The sequence below is a fragment of the Stegostoma tigrinum genome, chromosome 8, assembly GCF_030684315.1.
Source record: "Stegostoma tigrinum isolate sSteTig4 chromosome 8, sSteTig4.hap1, whole genome shotgun sequence".
NCBI lineage: Eukaryota > Metazoa > Chordata > Chondrichthyes > Orectolobiformes > Stegostomatidae > Stegostoma > Stegostoma tigrinum.
The window spans coordinates 74,518,664-74,544,489 of record NC_081361.1 but is presented as its reverse complement, the minus strand read 5'-3'; the positions used below and the strand labels follow the sequence as shown (position 1 = coordinate 74,544,489).

The 25,826-nt window shown below is 37.3% G+C and overlaps 1 protein-coding gene across 2 annotated transcripts in view; it reads right to left on the bottom strand.

The window, feature by feature from the left end:
- Positions 1 to 1,054: 1,054 nt before the first annotated feature.
- The window catches only part of usp24 (ubiquitin specific peptidase 24), a 180,970-nt gene continuing 156,198 nt past the window's right edge, over positions 1,055 to 25,826 (bottom strand). For both annotated transcript variants that reach the window (XM_048538885.2, XM_048538886.2), the window contains exons 54-67: positions 23,691 to 23,804; positions 21,558 to 21,654; positions 15,714 to 15,830; positions 14,767 to 14,856; positions 14,173 to 14,275; positions 13,317 to 13,417; positions 12,808 to 12,924; positions 11,504 to 11,569; positions 10,793 to 10,859; positions 8,196 to 8,274; positions 7,740 to 7,815; positions 7,195 to 7,281; positions 6,343 to 6,453; positions 1,055 to 4,180 (exon numbers count right to left, since the gene is read on the bottom strand). In XM_048538885.2, coding sequence (XP_048394842.2) covers positions 4,118 to 4,180; positions 6,343 to 6,453; positions 7,195 to 7,281; positions 7,740 to 7,815; positions 8,196 to 8,274; positions 10,793 to 10,859; positions 11,504 to 11,569; positions 12,808 to 12,924; positions 13,317 to 13,417; positions 14,173 to 14,275; positions 14,767 to 14,856; positions 15,714 to 15,830; positions 21,558 to 21,654; positions 23,691 to 23,804 — 1,288 coding nt within the window. In that variant the 3' untranslated portion in view covers positions 1,055 to 4,117. The remainder of the gene's footprint in view (positions 4,181 to 6,342; positions 6,454 to 7,194; positions 7,282 to 7,739; positions 7,816 to 8,195; positions 8,275 to 10,792; positions 10,860 to 11,503; positions 11,570 to 12,807; positions 12,925 to 13,316; positions 13,418 to 14,172; positions 14,276 to 14,766; positions 14,857 to 15,713; positions 15,831 to 21,557; positions 21,655 to 23,690; positions 23,805 to 25,826) is intronic.

The following is a 25,826-nucleotide window of genomic DNA, read 5'->3' as shown; positions in this document are numbered from 1 at the left end:
AACTGAAATGAAGTGGACATGAGAACATGAGTAACTTGTAATTAATTTTTGCTGTCATCCATTTTGCCCACTTTAATGAGACAGGATAAAACAATACTGCAGTACCTACTTCAAATAAGCAAATCAAAAGCACTAATGAGCATGTAACTTTCAATATTCCTGCCCTTCAGCATCAGGATTATTAAAGAAGTTGTTGAGGATTTGCAATTAATGCCACTGTGCAGCTGTAACAGATGCTCTCTTGGATATTTATAAAGACAGCCACAGCTAGAATCTAACCAATCCCACTGTCACTACCTGGTAATTTTGTTGTGCCAAGGCTTCATTTTAAGAACCAGCAAAAATAATAAAAAGGCACTTGTGGCCATCTGTGCCTTTGGTTTTGTGGTCCAGAGCAGACAGCATAATTTGACAAAAGCCCTGCCCCCAGTGTGTCACTCTTGGTACGTGTGACTGTACAGTAAGGCAGAGGATCAAGGCTTATTCATTGAAATATTGGCAAAAAAACACTCCTAATGTCAAAAATCTCTTGCACCCTCACCCCCAAAAAAAATCATAAACTGGCACAAAGTGGAGGCTAAAAAAATGACTGGGATGCTGACAGCAATTGTGACTTGTGTGCATCTCACTCAGCACACAGTCATTCCATCTGCACAATTCAGCCCAAGCAATCTCATTGATTTCCAGTGATTCCCAGGAGGTAATTTTCGTCATAATAACTGATTATTCTATGGCAGCATTTTGGCAGATTGAATAGTCAGTCTATGATTCAACAATGGGAAGTGATGCTGCAGTCAATCCACAGATAAGTATTCAGATTTCCAAAGGTTCCAACAACACTGGAAAAACAAAAACCAACACGCTCTTACCCCTTTCACTGGCATAACCTAAATATAGGTCCGAATAAGCTGCCTCCAGGTTGATGCATTTCTTCTTAGGTTTACATTATTACCTTCATCTTTGTTAGCAATTAACATCATGTTTCACATTGGTTGGGCATTTAAGTTAATTGGAGCCTGCTTATAGCAATAAATGAATTTGAATACAGCACAAGTTAGCCAACAGCAGACAGAATTTAACATAAAAGTGACCATTTTGATTAAAAAGAGCTATTCAACATACATTAACAAAACAAACAACTTAAAAAAAGTTCATTTTTAAATGTTATACAAACACCTTTAAAACCCAGTCAGAAAACAGCATTATACTATATGTCCTCTTCTACATTGTCACAGGCCAGTGAAAGGATTAAAGCACTGTACAGTTAAATGTTCTAATAATAAAAAGGACAAATGCTCAAGTAGTAACCCCAGACTTTATGCTCAATCCTGGATCCACTACAGCAGCTGAATTCATAACCCCAGTTCCAATTTTGTTTGGAGGCAAGTCATTTTAATGAATCTCTGATAGTGAACGGCACCATCCTAGAGACAGACAATGAAGCATTTCAAACATAGTTTTTTCCTTCCATACTTTGATTGAAACAATCAGATATTACTGTTTTATGGCTTCTAAATATTGTTATAAGTGTAGCAGCTTTCACACTTAAATTCGCATGCAATATTGCAAAGTAGAAACTATTACGGTTTCCAGCCTGGGAGGTGGTAATTTACTCTTACAGGTGGAACTGATGTGAGGTGTGACAAAATTAACAGAAATAAATTGTTGGGGTGCAAAACGGCTTTTGGGGTATCACCAAAATAGTACTATGCTTAAAACGGTTTTGTGTAAGATTAATAATTGTCCCCTTTATTTGCAGGTGACAATAAGTCTAAATAGACTTTAAAAGATAGAAAGGTATGATTGTTCTAAATACTTAATCCAAATTTTAGTAACAGGATATTTTTGTGGGTTACAATTATTTCAAAGTTGTCATAATATTCCAAATGAACTGTTCTCTTAGTTTCTGAATCTTTTTATTCTTAAAGTAGTTGGCAAGCATTAATTAGGTTGCAGCAAGTGATTGTCTGGTTTCAGAGAGACTGGAACTGGGAATTAATATACTTTTGAGAGTCATAGCACAATTCATTTTGACATTCCTCTTTAACAAAGATTATGAATTATTCATACAGCAGATCCAGGGTATTTTCCACTAATACGTCAACTCTATCTCCCCTGGGGTTACTAGCTTAAGAGACACCATTCTTCACTGGGTTAGAAAAATAAAGATGAGAATCTCTTAGTCAAACCTTTATTGGTCAACACATGATAAATAGAGATTAAAAATATTTGGACTAAATGGGTATCGATAACCAATTAGAAGTCAAGAAAGAAAGTAATAACTTTCCACAAAATTCGTTGTTTCTCATTGTAGTTTATCATAAACCAAACAAGGCTTCAATCAATTTGCTTTGTTAATTAGCAAAATTTATGCCAAATTTCTATTGAAATTATTATATCAAAGATAAAAGGGTGATGATCTGTTGTATCCATACTAATTTTTCTCCCACTCCCAAGTTCATAGCTAACACCCACAATACTGCTGTACCATTACATACAGACAGCTATGTATTGGACTAACATGCAATATCAATGATATAACTGATTGCAATATGTCTATTAACAATTGATAGTAATTACTCAAAACATTAAATCAATTGGCCACAATTAATAACCCTTTAGTAGGGTGTCACCAGGCATATGACATGGGATATTCTGGAAATCAGCATCCACCATACTGGCGACTTGTCAAGGCAAAAATAAATCTGATAAATGATATCTGCTATATTGTGGGAAGCCTGAAGCACTAGTGTCCAACACATCAGAATGACCACCCGTGAGTCTGTGCCAGCAATTCTCCACAGCATGCGCTCATCTTACCTGCGTTACCAAAAGTTCAAGGTGAGGCTAGTGATTTTTCAAAGACAAGTCCAAAGCACTTAGCCAGGGCAGTATGCTCAACTTTCATTGGATGGTTTTGCAATATTAGAATAAGTGTCCCACACAGATTAATTACCTACTTAGCAGAGATATTATTTCAAATGGGAGATGGATAAATGTAAATTCTGTAAAGGTACTGCATCCTCTAACAATAAAAAGGTCATTTAATAAAAAAAGAACTATTTTACTGCCTTGTATCTTCAACCAATGATCTGTGTTCAAAAACAAACCTGTCAGGATAACCCCAGAAGCTACAAATAACAACTTAACTAATTTGTATAGGGGAACTCAGCCAAATAAATATTACACACTTGCCCATTACATATTCTGGTGATGTTGTACATGAGTGATGAGTGATTTTAAAACAAATTATAGCTAGTTTAAAAACCAAAAACATACATATCTTATGATGTGATCAAACTATTTTTGTAATTTTATAACATGAGCATGGATACTGAAATATCACCAGCTAAAATTCAATCCATCTGTTAGAAATGACCATAAAGGTTGGACTTTAAGTTCCTCACATAAACTATACATTCACAACTTTAACCTCATTGGAAAATGGCTGCCAGTCATATGAATTTAAAAAGAAAAAAAGTGTTGCCTTTAATAAAGTATTCATTTAATATTTAATAAAGTACCAGATTGCTAAGTTAAACTGTCAGTATGCACTGTCAGTACATTCTTGTAAACCTAAACTCATTTTTGCAAAACAGTGAGATCTGCTAAATATTTCAAGACACAATTGCTGCAACCAAGTGAACAGAATTACTGGATATTCTATCATACAAATAAAATTAAATCTATATAATGGAATAACAGAGTATTTTGTTACTCTGAAAAATCTGAACTCTGGGAACTATTATACACAAATCAAAAAGCTCTCCTCTCCTCAAGACTGTACTAAAACCTTAAATCAAATCCTCCGTAGTTTCTACTGAAAGCATTAGATAAAAATTTGTCATTTGTATATTCACAAGCACAACCACGAATTATCCTTTTCCATACAAAATCTTCAAAGAACAGGGAGAGACTTGCATCGTCTTGAGCTTCAACTGTCAGCAAAATTGGTTCCATAACAGTTTGTAAAGGCTTCCTGTCTGCAACCTGGGTGTACGTACATCTTCCCCAAATCGATTGGTGCCGAAAGCCAACCGGCATGATGCCCAGTCCTTCACTGAACTGACACCAAGCAAAGATGGTTTACTATTCCCATAGATGTCTCAGTCATCTCTTATGGGTCCATTTCATCAAGGTCACTTTTAGAATCACCAAGCATCATGGGAGATTCAGAGCCCTTAAAATGAAGAAATGAAGGAAAATGTTAGTGGAATAAATAATCACTTTAAAGACAGCTTATCATATAACAACAGGAGCAATGACAGAAAGAGAATATGGACAATATGTCACTTCACAATCGCAAACATGAACCTTTTAAGCGCTGCTCACCATTGTTAAAGCACAGGATGGGGGGGATGGTGGAAAACAGTAACAGCAGGCATGTCTGCCCCAAGAAGTCCCCAAATCACAATGTAATATTCAGTCAATGAAGCGATCAAGAGGAGCAATGTCACCTGTGCTTAACAAAACGGACGAAAATGGTGAGAAGCCACTTCTCTGCCCCGCTCCTGTGTTTGCTGCAGACAGTGGGAGCACTTGTTACTGGAAGATGAGGTCAGAGGAGAGCCAAAGCTGGTAGAAAGAAGCCAAGAGCTGGTGAAGTGAGGAAAGGTCCAGGAGTGGGTGGGGTGAGAGGTGAGGGGGTACTGAGAACCTCAATTCGCCAGAATGTTTAGTGGTCTTCAATCAAGGATAGAATGGGTCTTTTGCTGGATCTGGGCATTCTGTCTGCTGGATCCTAGGTGGGGGAGTCAGCAAGAGTAGGGCAGAGGTGGGAGGACAAGCTGGTTTCGGTAGAACGAGTCAGTTTCAGGAGGACTGGTGAGGGGATGGAGGTTGCAAGAGGTGCAAGGTGGTAAGTAAGAGATGACAGAAGAAACAGAACTGCTTTGACCAGTTTAAGAGTAGTACTCAGCTTTCTGAGACCCAAGAAAACTTCTTTTTGCGAAGAAAATGAATTCCTTGCAAATGTATGTGCAATTTCAAGCAATGGCTGCAAAATACTTATTTAGAAACAATGTAACAAGCCCTACTGTAATGAACACAACTAATAAATTTAAATAGGTGATTGCAATCTGGGATACAATAAATACAGTTGTAACTGCCTTATTCAATTGTTCCAACTTTATGTGCAATGGATACATATTTCCCGTGAACTCCGCAGTCCATGGAAGGTATGAAGAGTGTGATGGCTGCTTGTGTGTGTAAAGCAAGTGTCAGTTATTTTGAAAACTAAATCTCTTATTAACTTATTGTGTTATCTCTTACCAATTTAAATACTGTAATGCCTAAGAAATGAATGCTTTTCTTATGGGTTGTGGCTTTGCGTGTAATGGAGGATTGATAATGAGGATATCGATGAATTATACTAATTCTGCATATGACAGAATCCAAATACCCTATATGTCAACACAACACTGAAGGCTCTGTTGCTAAGTGATAGCATTACCTAATAAGTGAGTTAGTGACAATGGAAAAGCAGCCTTCAAAAATCAAAACATAGCCAGATTTTCTCGAGCTATCAAATGCTAGCTTCTCAAAAATCTGCTCTCCAATGTACACTATAATAATTGAGAGAAAAATAAAAATGGGAATACACTGCAAATTAGCCAAGCATCTGAAAGAAGGACTGGTCTGATAGCACTATGAAGCATTATTATCATTTCTTATTCTTGAAGATCAGAACAATACACTGAAGCTTTATGTTCTGTCCTCTATAGAGTTTCTTTATGTAGTGACAGGATTCTATTTGTATTAAGGTTATTTTACAGTTAGAAGAAATTAGCGAATCAGTTTCATCATTCATGCCTACATACAGCTTTATTATATAAAAAGCAGTAATCTTGAATGGTTTTACTTTGTGAAACTGCAACTGCAAGTCTCTCTTTAGATCGTGAACACACCGATAATGAACATATTTTACTCATCACAACACTGTGCAGTGCCTAGGTATACCATAGAGGGGTAAGCTGATGAGTGTCAATGCACTTCACCAGGTTAGAACAAAAATGAAGAAAACAGGACCAATTCTACTTCACACATATTTTTACTTGGTGTATGCACATTACAGATTCCTGTTGTATAAATTTGTGATATTGGCAATTCTAACAGCAAACCAACTCAGGACTTGTTCAAAAATTAAGACTTACAGATTAATTCTTTATATTTTAAAGAAATTGGAACAATGAACCGTTAGTTTTCAGTGTTTACACTTTCTCTATTCTATTATGCCAAATTGACTGACCAATTTTGCAGACTTGCTTATCTACTAAAGTGCTAAAATTTAATGATATGAGACATATATAACAGCTGAAACAGTGAATAAGAAGTCCGCCTTACCTGACGGAGAGTTCTATCTCCATTCTCTGTAGCAGGGCTGCCATCTGACCCATTACTACTCCCAGATTGCTCCTTCTCATTCAGAAGGGCTGTAGCATAGGCTAATGTATCCTGCAACAAAATATGACGAATCATTCGGTTGGTTGTCTTAGGGTTGTCTTTTGGCATTTAAAATGTAAACTTTCCACACTGCCTTGATATCTTGTTTTGGTCAAGACTGAATATTAATGTTAAGAAATACATAGTAAATATGAAGAAGTATAAAGGTATGCTATGCAGCAGGATTTGTATTTATATCTAGTCTCCTAGATGGATAATAAAGTCAGCTTTTCAAAGGAGAAGAGAAGAAAAAATATCAGTATACGTCAGAATTATCACTTTGATCTGGTTGCAATACACTTACTGAGCTGGACAGTTCCAAGTTTCAACTGATGTCTAGGATCTGGACACTGAAGGAATGCCACACTGTCAAATGCCACCTTTTTATTCATCAACTGGCTATTGCATTTGGCAACATATCTTCAAAAATTTACTTGATTGTGAAATACTTTGCATAGCTCCTAGGAGTGGACAGACACTAACTGCTAGCATTTCCTTCCTTTTGACAGTAGAGTGTTACAACCAATTTCCGATTGCTGAAATAATTTTGACACTAAGTTGCTTTTGTGATACTCACCCTCCAATACCCCCAAAACATTTCTCTTGCCGAAAGCCAAGGGGAGAAATGGAAGTTATTCACTGCATTTTTACAAGGGCACTACTATTTCTCTTTCTGAAATTCTACCCAAGACTGATCCATTGTTTCCTTGTATAGTCTAATTGCTGCTATACGAACCAAAGAATTTGAAATACCTGTGCTGAAATTGTGCGCTGAAATGTCTTTGCTGTTGAAGTTTCATTTGATATGTTGCTCTGTGGAGCCCAGTAATGTTCTGACATCTAAACAGAAGATTAAAAAAAAAGACATTAGCAGTTCCATTATAGAGCTGAAGTTGCATTAGTCTTGGAGAACAAGACTAATGCCAGAGCTGACTGATCTTTAAAGAACTGCTGTAATATTTTAAGGTGCTTCCACATGGAACCCAGTCAGGACCCTAACAGATATTAGTTAAAAAACAGCTTTGAAGAATCAGGTTACTTGTTAATCTCATTGAAACTCTGGCTTTTGAAAACAGCATGTTTCCTGCAATGCTTGGATGCTACAAATCATATTTTTCCAGATGTATTATATTTGAAAAATTGTGGCATCAATGCTACTTTTACGTAGTTAAACTGTATGCAAACTAGTTGCATAGTTAAATAATGATGATTACAATCTGTGTTTCTTTCTGATATTACATCATTGGTAGATTCCTACTGGTCTCAAAAAGGGTAAATATCTTGCTGCCAGTCCTCACCTTCTTTTGTAACCATTGCACAGCCCAACTCCAGTGGTGAGGATGTTCCCGAAAATAATCCTTTGCAGCTGCACATCTGTTGAAAGGGAAACGAGTACTCATTGCTTTTGGCTCATTTTGGAAGAAGGGAGGAATTTTCAAGACATCTAGATTATGCAAACAAGGTGACATATTTCTTTGAAACTCAAAACAACACCTGAATTGTGTATGTTAGCGTTTTCAGCTATCTCGGCAATATTCTTCGTCATTCCCTAGTCTTTGTCTGTCTACGTACTTTTCTACAGTTCTTTACGGGCTAGTCTGTGAACAAGCTGCTCAAGTTCTTTCTTCCCCCCTCAACAGTGAATCACCTTTAGTCATTGTCCAACTTTAAAGTCAACAATTTGCCCACAAATAACCAGCAAAATCAATGCTCATGTTTCCAAATCAATCTTAATTCTAAGCTGCAGTACTTACTTTTGAGCTAATAGGACCAAGAATTTGATACACTGGTAACAGCGACTGCTGTCAACATTGTTGCTCTGATGCATCAAGGCTGCAGAGAGAGAACATTAATGGTTTCAATCTAGATCTCAGGCACAGTGTCAGAACATACGAGACAAGGTCAAGCTACAGATTGTCTACACAAACACCAGTTGGTGCAGTTAATATAAACCACCCATTAGCTGTGCATACAATAGTGGGTGATACCATTGGATTTGGATTTGAAAATAGAGGCAGATGGATGTGGGTCAGTTCTCTGAACGTATTCTTTTAAAACCTGGTCAGGAAGTGATTTAGCACATTGTCCTATGTGCATCAATTCCAACAAAAGTCAAGTGCCTGACAGAACTCCTGTAGTGTCAATGGTTAGAATGTTATACTGCTGAGAAGAGAACAGAGAATCACTTGTTTTAATTTTGACTTCAGAAAGTTCAAGGTTTCAGTTCTGAAGAATCAGAAGTTAGAATGTTTTTGCTCAGCAGGAGAATCAAGCTTTTAATTTCGGGGAACCTAAGTGTTTTAGATTTGTGAAGCTTCTCAGTCAGGACAGCTTTGATAAAAATCCTCAAGCAGTCAGAGTTGAGAATACTTTGGGCAATCAGATTTATGCGAGGTTTATGCCAGGGGACTGCGAAAAGAATTGCAAAACTGCCTCTGAGGTCTAGAGATAGGAACTGAAAGCAGTCAATTAAGTAAAGAACAACTGAAATAGGAATAGACTTACTCTGGAATTTAATATTTACAAAAAAGTGTGGTGTTGGGAAATAGTTAGAAACTTTGTTTTGCTGTTTGTATTAAGATCATTTTGACTTTCATATATATCTATAATGTATTATGCATTGCTTTGATTTTTTTTCTTTAGTGTATTAAACATGTTGCTGCTAAAGAATATCTGCAACATGGTGTGAATATGTATCAGTGATTAACCTCCATGGTAATCAGCTGCAAAAATTAACGACGTGACCTACGAAGCCAAGTTACCTCCACAGATGTGACTTCAGTTGTGTCATTAGCCGGGCTCATTACAATATGCAAATACATGCACACAGAGCAAGAGGAGGAGGGTAGGAAACAATATACAACTCAGATGTTGAAAAATATTCAACAATTTACCTACTTATGGCTTAATGGGTAAATGCAGTCCAGATTCTTTCATAATTGGAAGGCTGGGCTTCAATCCATGGCACGTATTAAGCTAGGTGATTTTAGCTGAAATGGTGGAAGCATAAATGGCTTAAACTAACCCAGGAATAGGGCAGGTGTAATAAAATAGTCTTCCAATAAGGGAATTTAAAAAATGCATATGTAAACTTTGGGCTTGATTGTGTTGTCAGACAATCTGGCAATGCTTATTGTATATGGCACAACACTGAAACAGGCCGGGTCAAAGTTAGACTTGACATCCTGTGTGATAGTGACCATGGTGTGTCATACCTCCTCCAGGTTTTGACAACAACACCATCCTGCAATTGTCCAGATGGGTTGAAAAGCCTTGCTTGGATTCAAGTCCTAGTTATGTATGTGCAGCAACAAGATCTCCAAACTATTTTCTTCCCAGTTTGTTACATCTGGATTACCCTCAATCACCCTTCATCATTTACATGCTGCTCTCCTGCCACATTACAAAAACGTAGACCAACTTCCACATACACCTTGATATTTATCTCTATCGGCCCTGGTACCTGTTTAGTTGGATTGCTTATCTATACTTATCTGATATTGCGTGAGAAAGAATTTCCTGGTGCTAAACATGGGAAGGACTGTTTTAGCCTTTGCAATAAAATTTTCAAATTTGATAATGACTCAATTTTCCTGATCAGCAATCATCTCAGGATGAATTAATTTGCTTGCCCTTAAACGAGTTATTAAATCCCAATTAAGTTTCTGACCCCAAAGTTTTTTGCGTCTTCATACATCTCCACATTCCGTTAAGCCAGACTTGGCTCAACCTTCGTTATTACCTTCGTCACCTTCATACATGGCCGTACCAATGCTCTTGGCTCATATTCCATCCTCAGTAAACATTGTCTCATCCAAAGCACTCCTATTTCTATTCCTTTATGGGTCCAGTTTAAAATATTGATTTCTATGCCTAAAAGACTTTACAGCCTCGACCCTCCAGATGTGAGGCCAGGTACAGCTTAAAAGCTTCCTAACCAATGAAATACAAATCTAGCCTCTTAATCATCTATGCGTTCATTTGACCAATCACTGGAGGATGTGCTTTTACCTAATGGCTGCAGGCTCCAAAATTCCTTTCAAAAATTGATGCAGCTCTCCAGATTCCTTTTGTTCTTTAAGAACTAGCTTTTATGTCTAGCTTGTTGACTCAGATCAAAATCTGCTGTTAGCCAAGTATAGCCCTAGGAAGCACCTTAAGATGTACTTCTTTGTTAAAAGTGCGATACAAGTGAAAATTGAGGTTGCTACTGGAGACATATATGGGGCATAAACCAATAACAACGGCACTGAAGAGTTGTCAGTGTTACAGAATGGCACCCACAAAAAGTAACATTTAGCACAAGAATTGATCAGGGGGACGGAATTGAAGACAAGTACAAAAGTTGTACCTAGCAGCCCTTTTTCTGATTCGAAGGCAAACTTCAGGCGACGAGATTGCAATGGATCTTCAATTACCTTGATAAAAGTTGAAAGGGGAAAAACAGTATCTGTTATCAATGAACACTTTCTTAATATTGACTCCTTGCATAGATAAGGTGGGCTCCTCATGCAGACTGCCAGTTGGCCACCTAAAAATTAAAAGTTACTTTTTGTACTGTCAACAAGCCAGCCCACTATTGGCTATTCAGGCCATTACAAAAATAAAGTCACGATTTGTGCTGTGACAACAGCAATCAATTTCTTTTGAAACAATATTTTTCCTCCATGTTTTAACTTTATCTTTTCTATCGTTTCAATTCTTCCTTCCCAGATAGCCTGCTCCAAACCCTGTCAATGCTACTTTGAAATAACAAGTATAAACTAAATAAGGGTTTCACTTTCGTAAAGATAGTTTTGGGAAGGTTATAGGACCAGGTCAAGTCTTTTCTACAACTGCCTGCATTTAAGGCTGATATTTTTGGTGTGCGCTTAGTTCCATGATAGGACACAGAAAGAAAGAAGAACTTCATCATCAGTAATAGAAGGAACATGAAGCTCACTCTGGCATTTTCACAACTGCTTTTAACACCAAGGAATCATTCCCACCCTAACCTATGCATTTCTTCCTTCTTTGCACTGTAATCTATAAATAGCAATGGTAAGAATAATCTCTCACTTACCAGAATTTCATGCAGCAACTGGAAAATGTTCTTCAGTTCATGAGGTGGAGCTGTCTCCAACTGACTCTGTTGAAAAGGAAATCAGTACAGTAGGCATAGTTTAAAATGTCAAGGAAGATTGAAACCTGATAATTCGCCAGTGACTTTTATTTTCAAGCATTATAATAAGCTCCTAATAAGCACTGTCAAGTAGCTTAATAAGCAATCTGCTCAAGTACTAAAATTTTAATCCATTCGAATTCTAACACATGGGTAAGTAATTATGTCTCAATGAGACCATGGTACTTTAATCTCCAACATTGAAGATGAAAGTTTGCTTATACTGTCAGAATCAAAATCAGTCAGAGTTAAGTCATGAAAATTTATGACATGAACATACAAATTTGGAACAGGTCATTTGGCACCTCATGCCTGCTTCGCCTTTCAATAAGGTCACAGCTGATCAGACCATTCTTTGTTTCCACCTAACCTAGTAATGTTTGATTCCCTTCACTAATGAGAATCTATCTCCTACGTCTTACCAATATTCAACAACTTTATTTCCATTACCTTCTGAGGTAGAGTTCTAAAGTCTTACAAAAGTCAGAGAAAAAGATTTCCTCATTTTTGTTCTGAAAGAGTGACCTGGAACTTTCAAGCAATGTTCCCAAGTTGTGAACTAGCTCAAACGACTTTTCCACACTCACGTTGTCAAGACTGTTCAGGATCTTGTATATTTCAATCAGTTTATACCTAGCTCTTAAAAGTCAGTGGAAACAAGTGCAGTCTGTCCAACCTTTCCTCATTTCACAACCTGCTCATTTCAAGTATCAGTCCAGTAAACCTTCTTCTGATAATGCAGAATAGATAGGAATCCACAATACAAAATACAGTTGGGCAGCTACCCAGGCTTAACTCATTATCCAGTGGTAGCAGTCTGCCTAAATTAGGAGGACATGGGATTAAGTGCTACTCTAGAGATAAACAGAGTTTAGGGTGATACTTCAGTCCAGTGTTGAAAGAATGCAAGACAAAGGTTAAACAGAGCTACGTCTAGCCCATTTTGGATTGTAAAATATCCCAAGGCATTACAGAATAGCAACAAGGAATTTCTCATGGTGCCCTGACAAATAATTACCCTGAAACAAACATCACTAAAGAAACTTTCATGTTTATTCTTCGTTAACAGACACTATTTCAAAACCCTGTCACCTGTCCATTGCAAGCGAAATCACCATGTACATTCTGTTCCACTGTAGAATACTTTTGCTGCCACGTTACGTGATTTAAAGATAAAATGATCTTTCCAAACACTTGTCACTTACCTTAATTATCTGTAGGACTTGCACCAAGGAGAAGTGCTCATTGCAGAAACAGCAATAAGTCACCATATCAGAGATGACTGACAAAGATCCCGTCAGCTCTCGCATAGCGTACATAACCTGGAACAGCATCAAAGCACCAGTTAAGTAAACAATTTGAATATCCTTCCAACTTACTACGAAATTACACAACAATATCTTATATTTCCTTTTCCTGTATCATGATTTTCAGCATTCTCTTTGCTCCATTGCCAAGGAATTTGCACTTTATAATTGGAAAAGCATGAAAGTCCTCGTGAACATCACACTGTATCAAGGATTTAAGATGATGTAGGTCCCAAATAAAATGAATTTCAATTTGTTGATTTGATTTTCATCATTTATGTGTGCCTTCTCTCTCAACATTTTTAGTTATACATGTACTAGCCAATTTAAATATCAGTTAACTTTCATACAGTGCCCTATCGTAAAACACAGCCTGCATTAATTCCTTAAGTGACTAAAATAAATACCTCAAGCAGGTAGGTCTGTCCTTCAGGTCTGAAGAGTGTTTCCACATCTTGATGCAAAGGTACCCGTGGGGATGGCGTATGCCATTTATAAGGTCCAGGATCTTGAACAGAGAACAAAGATTTTATCTTCAAATATCAATCCAATAGTTTTCAAATCTAAAGCATACAGCAAGTGAAAAGCAGAATAACTTATTTTTAATGAAGAATATGGCCTCACTATTGAATTACCCACATTTGAAACAGTTGTCATTTATCTTAGAAAAGCAAAGCATTGGCATAGTAGAAACTAACACTGCATTTACGATTTCTGGTTTTAAGTCTTCAGTTTAGTTAGATCAGGAAAAGAGACTCTGGGCAGGATCTCTATAAACCGGGATAGGAACAAATTGAAGTCAATTTCCTTTGGTCACTTCCAATCACTCCCCAGAAACTGGCCCAGTTAGTAGGTATTTTAACTACCTCTCCCCAGCTTAAAGTACAGATGATGGTACAAAATTATCTACAATCAAACAAAGCAAATGAGAAGTTAACAATAAATTTTAAAAAAACTTCATTGAGGAAATAAATGGATATTAAGAACACTTCATGCACGATACAGATTACCAACCATATTGGCAGTCAGTTACTTAGTCGACTTGCTGAACAATGGTCTTCATTCTATCCTCATCGGCTCATTTCACTAAATCTCAGAGTATCTTAATTCCTTCCTGTCATCTTTTCCTTATTTTTAAACACAATAATTGAAACATACATGGAAATGCAAAGACCTACAGAGATCCACAATATTTTCGACCTTTTTTTGATAATTTGTTGATGGTGAAGACACACGTTCAAAAAGAATGAAATCTCAACTCACCAACAGTCATCAGAGATGAAATGTCAGTGTGTAGGACTAGTGATGCCAAAGTGATATGGAGATACCAGAATTCTCTGGCCTGTGCTGAGCTCCAGCGCCGATTCTGACAGAAAAAGATATGATTTTACCTTCCGTAAAAGCAACTGAAATGATTAATACTGGCACATATAGTTTTCTTTAGATAAGAGAGAGTAAAATATTTAACTATGACAAGAACAAAAAACTACGGATGCTGGAAGCCTAAGGACAAACAAACAGATACTACAGAAATTTAGCAGTGCTCAGGATTAGTTTGAAACATTAACTCTACTTCTATTTTGAGATGCATTTTCCATAAACAAAAACTAAAAGACTTAGAATTCTTTGACTTCAGCCAACGTGACAAAACATAATTAGGTAAACACAGCAAAGTTTTGCCACTGATCTACTGAAGACAAGGCTCAAAAAAAAGGGACATGTGAAAAGCGGGCAATCATATAACTAGGTTGATTACACTAGTGATTACTTGACAGGCTAATTTAAGGACTATGACTTAGAAACATAATTAAGGCTGGATAATTTTATTGCAGCATCAAAAAAGCATCTTATACTTGCCTGATTATTCTGCCTTGATGGGCCCAAAAGAAAACAAAGCATGTGTTTGAATGCAGAATGTTTGAATAGTAGCTGGCATGCCTTGAAACCCTAAGCGACAAGAAAGCATCTGAGCACTTCAAACATCACAAACAGTTCAATCTACTCAATAGTTCCACAGTTCAAATAAATGAAACAATCTCTAAATCATCCAGGTGCCAGAATTACATGCTAAAAGTCAAAAGAATTAGATGGAAATCCATAACATCCCTTCAAAGGATAAGTTCAAGAGAAAAAAACCCTGTAATTTGTAGCTTTAGTACCCTCTTCTCTGTATATGTTACTTATGTGGACCTAACTAATAACATATTGACATGAAAAAACCAAAAGTATGGTGGGGAAGGAAGGGAATTAAATAAAAACTTTTACTTATGAAATTAGTCAATATCCTAAAGGTACCCAAACCCTATGGATCAAAGTTTACTTTTAAAAAAAGTCCGATTTGTAGCTAAAAATTTTATTTATTCATTCACAGAACGTGGGAGTCACTGGCTAGGCCAGTATTTATTACCCATCTGCAGACAGCAGTTCAGAGTTAACCACATTTCTATGAGTCAGGAGTCACATGTAGCCAGACCAGATGAAGATGGCAGTCTGCATCCCTGAATTACAATAGTAAACCACATGTGTTTTCCAAAAACATGGTTTCATGGTCATCAGCAGACTCTCAATTCCAGACTTTACTTTAATCTTGAATGTTGTAATAATATGTTCAACAAGTTACAAAATGAAACTTGATTTATCATAGGCAAACCAAAGTTACATTCCAACTAGGTGAAATGATAATCAGACTATTCCACAATGGCTAGATTTGCCTTTGTGGCTATAAATTCTCCTATATTGAAAACATCACAAGTTTGTGTAGTCTCCAAGTAGCACAATTAAAATATACTGTCTACATACTATACCTTCTGTACAAAGTTGTTGAAGAGGATGAAGTACTGGGAGCAATTCTTGCAATTCTCAGCTACATCCTTGTCAAGTAAAGAAAGCAGCGCATCCAACAAATGGTCCAATCCTCTGAGCTGAAGTAACAAACAATCTTTTTATGAACTTTCAAACAACTTAATAATCAAAACAAACACTGTGTTGTTAAAAATGGGTGAACATGTTGCTTGGAAAGGATGAAGAGGTTACACTCTTGGCTACATTATGTTCCACAGTACTACTTTGATTTCTTATGGAGCATGCAATAAAGGTACATTGAAATCAATTAACATGGTGGCATTAAGGGCTCTGGTGGCACAGTGGAAGTGTCCCTATCTCTGCACTAGAAGGCCCAGGTTGAAGTCCCATCTGTTCAGAGGCATGACATGTCTGACCAGTTTGACTGAAAATATCTAAAAGTAGTCTTCCTTTCAACATCTGGGTCTTGGCGAGGGCTGGTTCAATAATGATAAGGAACCATAAAAATGTAGGTAAATTCAATCATAGCGCAAACTTAAAAGGCTTTGAATTTTACCGCATGAAGCATTTAGAATAAGCTGGACAAACTGATGGCGCAAATCAAGGTAAATGAATATGAGCTCATTGCCATTACAGAAACATGGTTACAAGGAGATCAAATCTGGGAACTCTAAATTTGGAGGTACTTGACCTTTTGGAGAGATAAGGAGGATGGAAAAGGTGGTTCTTTTAATAAAAAATGAAATGAAGACAATTCTGACAGATGATCTAGGCTAGGATGATGTACAGTCCATTTGGGTGGAAGTAAAAAAAACAAGGGAAAGAAGTTCTGAGGAAGGGTCATCAGACGCAAAGCGTTAACCCTGATTTTGGCTTCACTGATGCTGCCAGACCTGCTAAGCTTTTCCAGAAACTTCTGTTTTGTTGTTGTTGTGGGAAGAGGACTATGGTAGGAGTAGTGTATAGACTCCCAAACAGAAGCCATTTTGTCAGAAGGGCTTTAAGCCAAATAATAGGAGCTTTTAAAAAGAGGAGAACAATAATTACGGGTGACTTTAATCTTAATGTTGATTGGATTAATCAAGTTGAAAAGGTAGTTAGAACAACAAATGCATAGATTGCATTAGGATAGTTTCCAAGAGCAACATATATCATGGAGCCAACCAGACAGCATTACCTTGGACCTTGTAATGCGTAATAAGGCAGGTTTAGTAAATGATCCCAGAGTATAAGATCCCCTAGGAAGTAGTGATGATAGAATTTAACATTCAGTCTGAGAGTGAGAAAACCTGGGTCATACAAAACCATGTATAACTTAAATGAAGGGAATTACATTGAAATAACGATAGAGTTAGTTACAGTGAACTGGGCAGACAGCTCAGCAAGAATGACAGGAAGCAAGCGGTGGCAGGCATTTAAGGAGGCAATTTATGATTCTTAGCAAAAATACCTCTTAGTAAGGAGCAAAGATTCTAAGAGAAGGAAATAAAACATGGCTAAGAGAAAAGAATTTAAGGACAGCATTAAGTTGAAAGAAAAACAACACAAAAGGAGGCTAAGGTCACTGATAACCCCAAAGACTGGGATAAATTCAGAATCCAGCAAAGGAGGACCAAAATGATAAATAAAGTCAGAGAAAATAGACAAGCTTGGAATATAAAAACTGGCAATAAGAGCTTCTTTAAATATGTAAAAAGGAAGAGAGAGGTCAAAGTGGACACAGGGCCCTTAGAAAACAAAACTGAGGAAATGGTTATGGGATCAAGGAAATGGCAGGGTAGTTAAAAAAAATTTTGCATCAGTCTTTATGGTGGAAGATACTTTGAACATCCCTCTAATACTAAAGAATATGGAGGAAGAATTAAGGGCAGTTAACTTTTTATTAACTTGCATCTATGGGACCAGGAGTGTGCCAGTTGATCAAATATTCTGGATAATCAATTGATCCACATAATCAATGTTAAAACAGACTATAAGTAATAGAAACATAATGTAGGGGGTATACACATCATTGTTATACTTTATGCACAGGATAAATCACTTAAAAAATGCAAATTTGTCTTAAATAAAATTTACTGGCAAAGAGCCTCCTCACTCTCATCTGACTACTGTGATAGAACGCAGAATTTAAGGAGAAACTGACTTGAAATTGAATCAACTGTTGATATTTCATGCTGCCTTTTAATTGAACAAGTATAGTTAGAATGGGGTAAATAAATTAAAAACGATAAGAACCAGAAAGAATAACACAGCAAACCTTGTGTTTTTGAGATACATAATTTTTGCCAGTTTATCAATAGAACCGGATCGTTAGATGCTGCATAAAACAAAGTTTGTTAAATCATCACTAGAGAAGCAGCATTAGACAAACAAATGGGGTTAAAGGCAAATAAGTTCTCAGCCCTGATAACATGCATCCTAGGATCCAAAAAGAATTGGCTTTGTGGATGTATTGCTTGTAATTTTTTAAAAATCGTTGGATTATGGAGAAGTAATAGGGGACTGTAAAACTGCTAATTCAACACCCCCATTCAGAAAGGGAGGGAGGCAAAAAGCAGGCATCTATAGGTTGATTGGCCTAACGTGTTGTTGGAAAAGTACTGGATTCAATTTATTAAGAAAGTAATAGCAGAACATTTGGAAAATCATAATCTAATCAAGCAGAGTCAACATGGCTTATTAGTGTTTTTCAAGGAAGTCTCAACTTGAGTGGATACAGGGGACCCAGTGCTGTAGGGTGAAAGGGTCACCACATTCAAAATGTTAACTGATTTCTCTCCACAGATGCAGCCAGACCTGCTGAGCTTTTCTAGCAATTTCTGTAGTTGACCCAGTATATATGTTGTACTTGGATTTCCAGAAGGTGTTCGACAAGTTACCTCACAAGAAGTTGAGTCGTAAGGGCCCAAAGTGTCGGAGGTGGTATTTGACATGGATAGAGAATTGGCTCACGGACAGGAAATAGTAAATGGAGATAAGGGGTTCATTTTCAGGTTGGTGTCGTGTGAGCAGTGGGGTTCCACAGGGATCAGTGTTGGGACTGCAACTACTTACAATATATATGTTAACGACTTAGAGGAAGGAAATAAATATACTATCACCAATTTTGCAAATGGCACAAAAATTGGCGGAAAAGCAGGCTGCGAGATGTACTAGAGATTTTCAGAGACATATAGTTTAGTTGAGTAAGTGGGCAGCAAGTTGACAAATGGAGTATAATGTGAGAAAATATCAAGGTGTTCATTTTGGAAGAGAGAACAAAAGAATAGATTATTTAAATGGAGAACAACCGCAGCAAGATGCAACCGGTAATCAGAAAGGCCAATAGAAGGTTGACTCTTATTTCAAGGGCAGCTGAAATATGAGAGTAGGGAAGTCTTATTGCAACTGTACAAGATGCTGGTGAGACCACATCTTGAGTACTGTGAGCAGTTTTGGTCCCCTTATTTAAGGAAAAATATTATTTTATTGGTGGCAGTTCAGAAAAGGTTCACTAGGAAGATTCATAACATGGATGGATTGTCTTGTGAGCAAAGGCTAAACAGGTTGGGACTCCGCTCGTTGGAGTTCAGAAGAATGAGGGGAGACTTCATATAGGATTCTTAAGAGGCTTGACAGGGGAAATGCTGACGGGATGTTTCCCCTCATGGAAGAGTTAAGGACCAGAAAACATTGTCTCAGAATAAAGTAGTGCCAATTTAAGACTGAGATGAGGAGAAATTTCTTCTCACAGAGGGTTTGAAGGTCTTCGGAATTTCTTGCCTCAGAGAACTATGTGGGTAGAGTCCTTATGTATATTTAGGGCTGAGATAGATAAGATTCTTGATCAGTAGGGGAATCAAGGGTTACAGGGGAAAATGCCAGGAAGTAGATGTAAGGAATGTCAAATCAGCTATGATCCTATTGAATGGCACAGCAGGCTTGAGGGGTTGAATGGCTTACTCTTGTCCCTATTTCTTATGGACTTATAACTTAGGCACACAGAAGTGGAAATTGATTTTCATTAATCTATTTTTAAAAACTGTATATCAGAAACGACGTACACAAGTTTCTGTCTTCCATATCTTGTAGCTAATCAGAAACAATAACATGGTTTTATTAATCTTCGCTGTTTTCAGGTGCACCTAAAGGCTGTTGATATCAATCTTGATCAATTTACAATATTCAAAGTAGCGTCTTGCACCTAACTTTGAACATTTTCAAAAATGCCTGAAAAACCACGTGGAACTTATTCTCTGACTAATTTTTCCACTTCTACAGCAATCTAAACAGCAGTACCACAGATATTTAGATTAGATTAGATTTGCTACAGTGTGGAAACAGGCCCGTCGGCCCAACAAGTCCACACTGCCCCTTGAAGCGTCCCACCCAGACCCATCCCCCTAAACACTACAGGCAATTTAGCATGGCCGATCCACCTAGCCTGCAAATCTTTGGACCGTGGGAGGAGACTGGAGCACCCGGAGGAAACCCACGCAGACATGGGGAGAATGTGCAAACTCTGCACAGACAGTTGCAGACAGACACACGACAGTCATTTAATAAATAATGGGCATTTTTGTTTTAAAAGCCTTTCCTTTTGAGGTATATGGATGAGCAGGAGTACTCTCTTTACTCACCAAGTGTACTGTGGGTCCCTGCTGGCCTTAACTTGGCCCATGGACATGTCACTGCTCCACAGAATGGAGCTTCCAATTCATAACCAGGGCACAAAGTCAGCAGTATGCAGTGAGAATCTTATGTTTCTTTGTTACTGTTGCTCACTTGCTCAGCAGTGAAAACTATCAATCCCTATTTAATCACAGTAATATGCAGTTTTTATTAAGCCTTTTATATCAGCCTCCTGTTTCCATTCATCACAGTGCTACTGTCATGACTAGCTTGGCAAAAGATGATGCCCTCCACACCCTTGCTAATTGCATACACCCCTTTCTTCCAGTTTAGCATGCACCAACAGGATCCCAAATTTCAGACCACTGAACAGTTGCCCTTTCTTCCAATACTGGCCACCACTACCTCCCAAACTTAGTGACTATTAATTGCCAATCTTATTTTCTCGCCCAGACCTCCCTCTCCTTGACCTCCAGTCGTAGTAAGGCTTTTTGTCTGTTGATCCCCAATCTCAATCTCTCACACACTACCTGTCCATTGACTGGAATGAGGATAAGGAGAGGTTGTGACACATAGAAAAGCACAGCTTTGTCTGTTGGAAGCCTTCCTCATGAAACTCTGACTCTCAAACACAGTATAGGTGTGGAGTGCATTAAACTTTTCTGCCAGCATTATATGTAGCATCCTTGATGTAGTTGGCTTTATTTTCCAACCCTGATGGACAAATTTTTATTTTTTTTTAAACAGACATTTAAGGTATTACGAGCCCAACTAAATGGAATTTTATCCCGCAAACAACCTTGGCCCGAGAATAGGGGCCCTGGCACAGACCACGACAGGGCAAGTTTTTCCCATTCATCAGCGCTGATACTCATGTTAAAGATATTTTATTTTAAATTGTAATTTACTACAACTTCCAATGCTTTTCTTCCGGTATTACTTACGTTTGACAAATCATTAGTTACAGTAAAGATGAGAGACTAAATTAAAATGTACAATTTATTATTTTCCACCATTATTCATTTTAATAAGTGGTTCATTCTTTATCTGAATTGTTAAGAAATTAGTCAGCAGAGGTTTTGGACTTACTAAACTAAAATAAACTTTGAGAACATTGAACTAATTTAGAGATCTATAACATGGCCTGTTCACAGTTCTCCACAACACAGACATACGCATATTAGCTACTTTTAACTAAATTAAAAGCAGACATTCCACATGTGTAATTTACTAACCTTTTCCTGATAAAGCAAGGCACTTTCCAGGGTTTTTTCTAGGATGGTAGCAACAGTTATTCGAACCTCCCGGACAGAACACTCCAGAAGAAAAATCCTGGTGTGCACACGCAGGGAAAAACAAAGTGGACTTTGTTATGTCATTTCCTACTTCCCCCTCCCAATTTCCCTTCAAATCATACTACCCCCAAACAAAGTGTGTGCTGGATTTATGGGGGAAGAAAAATATAAAAGGAAGAGTTCAGAGGAGAAGCAAGGAAAAATAGGAGTGTGCAGGGAGTAGGAGAAATTTCTCCTTTTAAAATAACCTATACTAATGTACTTTGTGTTTTTCATTTAAAAAAGGGCAATAGGAACAGGCGGAAAGGTTCTGATAAATCAGACGCATTGAAAATGTAAGCGGGAACATAAAGTTCAGCAGCATACACAGTGGGGAGAAGTAAGATACTTATGCAATAAGGTGGCAGCAATGACTAAATAAAACTTTCCACCTTCCTCAATCTCATCTGTTTTATTCTGTCTCCACCTTTGTCTCATATTGCTTTCGAAATTTTGGACACACTAAGTTTATAATTGGGAAAGAAACTAAGAATTTCTAAAATACTTTTGAATCTCTGCCTGGTAGATGGAGAGTAACAGGAGAAGGAATTTCATTTCACTGACAATAACAAGTCCCATAGTCAGATCCACACAGTGTTATTTTCAGTTGTAAAGCTATTAGAATGCTGTGATCAGTGCTTTTAATACACGCTAGCCAGATTCAGTTTGAAGCAGTTAAGATTGCTCATCTGAAGTTTCGTTTAAGTTATATTGTTGGTGCAGGCTAAGAGGAGATTTAATTATGCTATTACAAATCTGGGATGTCATGGGTCAAAAGTATCACAATTTTTGTCCTTGAGGATCACTCCGGTAAGCACCATGGAGTATAAGGTTTAGGGAACTGCACATAAAATTTAATTGCGTCCCCATTTGCTTACACATATATCTACCTTTGCTGATATTCTCTGAATCAGGAACACTTATGCTCCTCATCGTACAGAAATGAAAAAAAACAGTAGTTCAAAAGTAGGAAGAAACTAGGGATTGAAAATGTCAATCAAACCAAGCTAAGAATGCTTTCTCATGTTTCATTTGATAACATGCCTTAGCCTGTCTGCACAATTATAAGTCCTGTCTCCACCCCTTCCAGAAAGAGTACAATCTTGAGCATAGGTGAGCTGAAGTCAGCCCATCGTTATGCTGCACACCAATCAGCCAATCACAAAGATGAACATTTTCAAGGATGATCTCCAATCGAAGATTTTTACTGTTAGACAATTAGATTGGTGAGTGTTGACGTTCACATTTAAATCCACAAAGCAGAAACAAACATTAAGCCAAAGTCAAAATGATCACACTCCTTTACACAGACATTTCCTGACTTCACAAAGTTTCTTTACAAAACACATGTTGACTGCAAATGAGTCAATTTGGAATCATGCATCCACAATCCTATTCTCTACGAAACATGTAACTGAATAATATTCATTTAATACATCCAGAAATAATTAATTTGGTGGTATTTAAATATTAATTAGATCATATTCGTAGAAAGAGATGAAAATGATAAATTTCACCATATTTAAAGGTAAATTTAATTAGGGCTCCTTTAAGGGTGGTAACCATGTTCAAGGAACATCTCAGTAATAGCTTTTGCTACTAATACTAAAATAAAATTCTTGAATCATTACTGATCCTGATTGAGATTAACAAATTTATAGGTAATAATCACTGACACTAAGGCTTTAATTTTGTAAGCAATTCTTAGCATATTCTTTTAAATTGTTGTCAAATCCTCAATTATTAGAAACATCTAAATATTAGAAATAGCAAGATTATGAATCTATCCCCCAAAAATACATGTATTAGCATCATACAAACTTAAACAAAAGCTTAGAACTTGAGAAGACAAACTAACTTGGAAGCAAAATGACCTTAAAATGATTTGTCATGCAGCCACTGACAACCTACACCTTCAAGACACTGCTTTTCTCAAGGTATTAATTCTATGGTCTTCCTTAATTTGTTTTCATAGTCACTCAAAGAGAATGAACAGCTTTAACAAAATTCCAAGCCTGTTCTTTGTAGACTTACTTTATTAATTCTCGTCCCTCACATCCAATCAGGAACTCAATCAGCCACTGGCATGCCTCACAGCTATTTGAAAGCAACCTTTCAATGAGGGTAATCCATTCTCCTGTGTCCACCCTGTAGTTGAAAAAAAAAGTCCCAAATTGTTGAAAGGTTCAACATGTGAAATAATTGATAATTAAACACAACTGTAAACAGATAGTCCAAAACTAGCACAATACATGCAAGGGCAAATGTAGCGCCTTCCAGTTTATGTAAAAACAGGAGGAGCATACACAAAACCAAATGCAAAGTGTTTCGGAAGACTTCAAACGTCTTATGCGAGGAATAGAAAGTCAACTTAATGGAAACATTTCGCAATAAATCCTTAGCTAAAGGCTGCACGGAACACATTTGGAGATCTAGTAAACACCCAAATTGAAACCAGGTAATGGTGTTGGAACATGGCTGATATGTAAGATACAGATCTCTTGTGCCATTTACAAATGACCATGCAACTTAGACGATTTAACTCTGAAATAATTTCTTTCAACCTTTGGAGGGCATGAATTAGAAGTCTATAAGGATTTTAGGAAAGATTTTAAAATTCAATAATTGGCTGTCGTTTGGAATAAATTCCTCGGCAGTAAAAGTAAAAATAAAAATAAAAACAAAAAATGCTGAAGATATTGTAGTCAGCAGGACAGACAATGCCTGCATACATACTAGGTCAAAAACCAGGAACTTTTATCCTAACAGGATCATGGAAATATATCACTGATTGCACCAGTTCAAGACAACAGCTCACCAATAACCTTCTCAAGATCAAATTCGGGTGGGCAATAAATTGCCAGCTATACTCATACCCCATGAGAATTTTCAAAACGGACTATTCTAGGTCAGAACAAACTTTATTTTCTCTAAATAGTTCAGATTTCTAGCACATGCAACTATTCCAAATGCAACTGAATAGCGAGTTTTGAGAAGATTTGTAGCTCAGGTTGAGGTTCTGGATGTGAGTTTGTTCGCTGAGCTGGAAGGTTAGTTTTCAGACGCTTCAACACCATTCTAGGTAACATCATCAGTGAGCCTCCGATGAAGCGCTGGTGTTAGGTCCCGCTTTCTATTTATCTGTTTAGGTTTCCTTGGGTTGGTGATGTCATTTCCTGCGTTGGTGACAAAACGTCTGAAAACTAACCTTCCAGCTCAGCGAGCAAACTCACACCCATGCAACTGAATGCCGCGATACCCTGAAAGAGCAGGGGATTGTTGCGCTGAGTTTTAATACACTGAATTATCTTTTCACATTCCTGACTATTTACTGCCTGCCTGTTAGATGGAAACTTTCTGGAACTGGAAGAATCAATTATAGAGATTTTCTTCACCTGCCCTGAAAGCCATTTGTAAGTCTAATCAAAGCCCAAATATTAAATGACAAGAAAACCATAAGTAACTGAAATTACTCCCACCAACAATTTACCTCTTATGGTACAGGACTAATAATACAGCACAAACTGGACAGCTACAAAAGAAGCCTCTGAGACTGCCACACTAACTGTCACAATTCTGTCTGAGGGCATACACGTTCAGTAGAGGTGGTGTTTGAAGAGTAAGTGGTGGAGTATAATCCTTTTCTCTGTAAAAGTATGGTCCCCTTACTTAAAGAAGGATGTAGTTGCAATGGAAGAAGTTCAGAGGAGGTTCACTACATTGATTCCAGAGGCCAAGTATGTGTCTTATGAAAAGAGTGAGCAATTTAGGCCTATATTCTCTGGAGTTTGGAAAAAAATATAGTTGATGCATATAGGATGAAAAACAAAAGCAGATAGGCTGAACATATAGAGGATGTTTCCTCACATTGATGTCATGTTCTAGACTGCCCATAGTTTTAGGACAAGGGATAGCAGATTTGAAACAGATAAAGAACAATTCTCTCTCACACAAAGTCATGAATCTGTGGAAATCACCATCCCAGAGTGTGATGAATACTGGAATATTGAGTAAATGTAAGGAGGAGATAGATTTTTAAGTAGTAATGGGTTGAAGGATTATGGAGAATATGCATGAAGATGGCACTGAAACCAAGATGGGATTGTGTTAAATGGCAGAGCAGGCTCAAGGGTCTGAATTGCAATCTCCTGACTCTAGTTCTTCTATTCT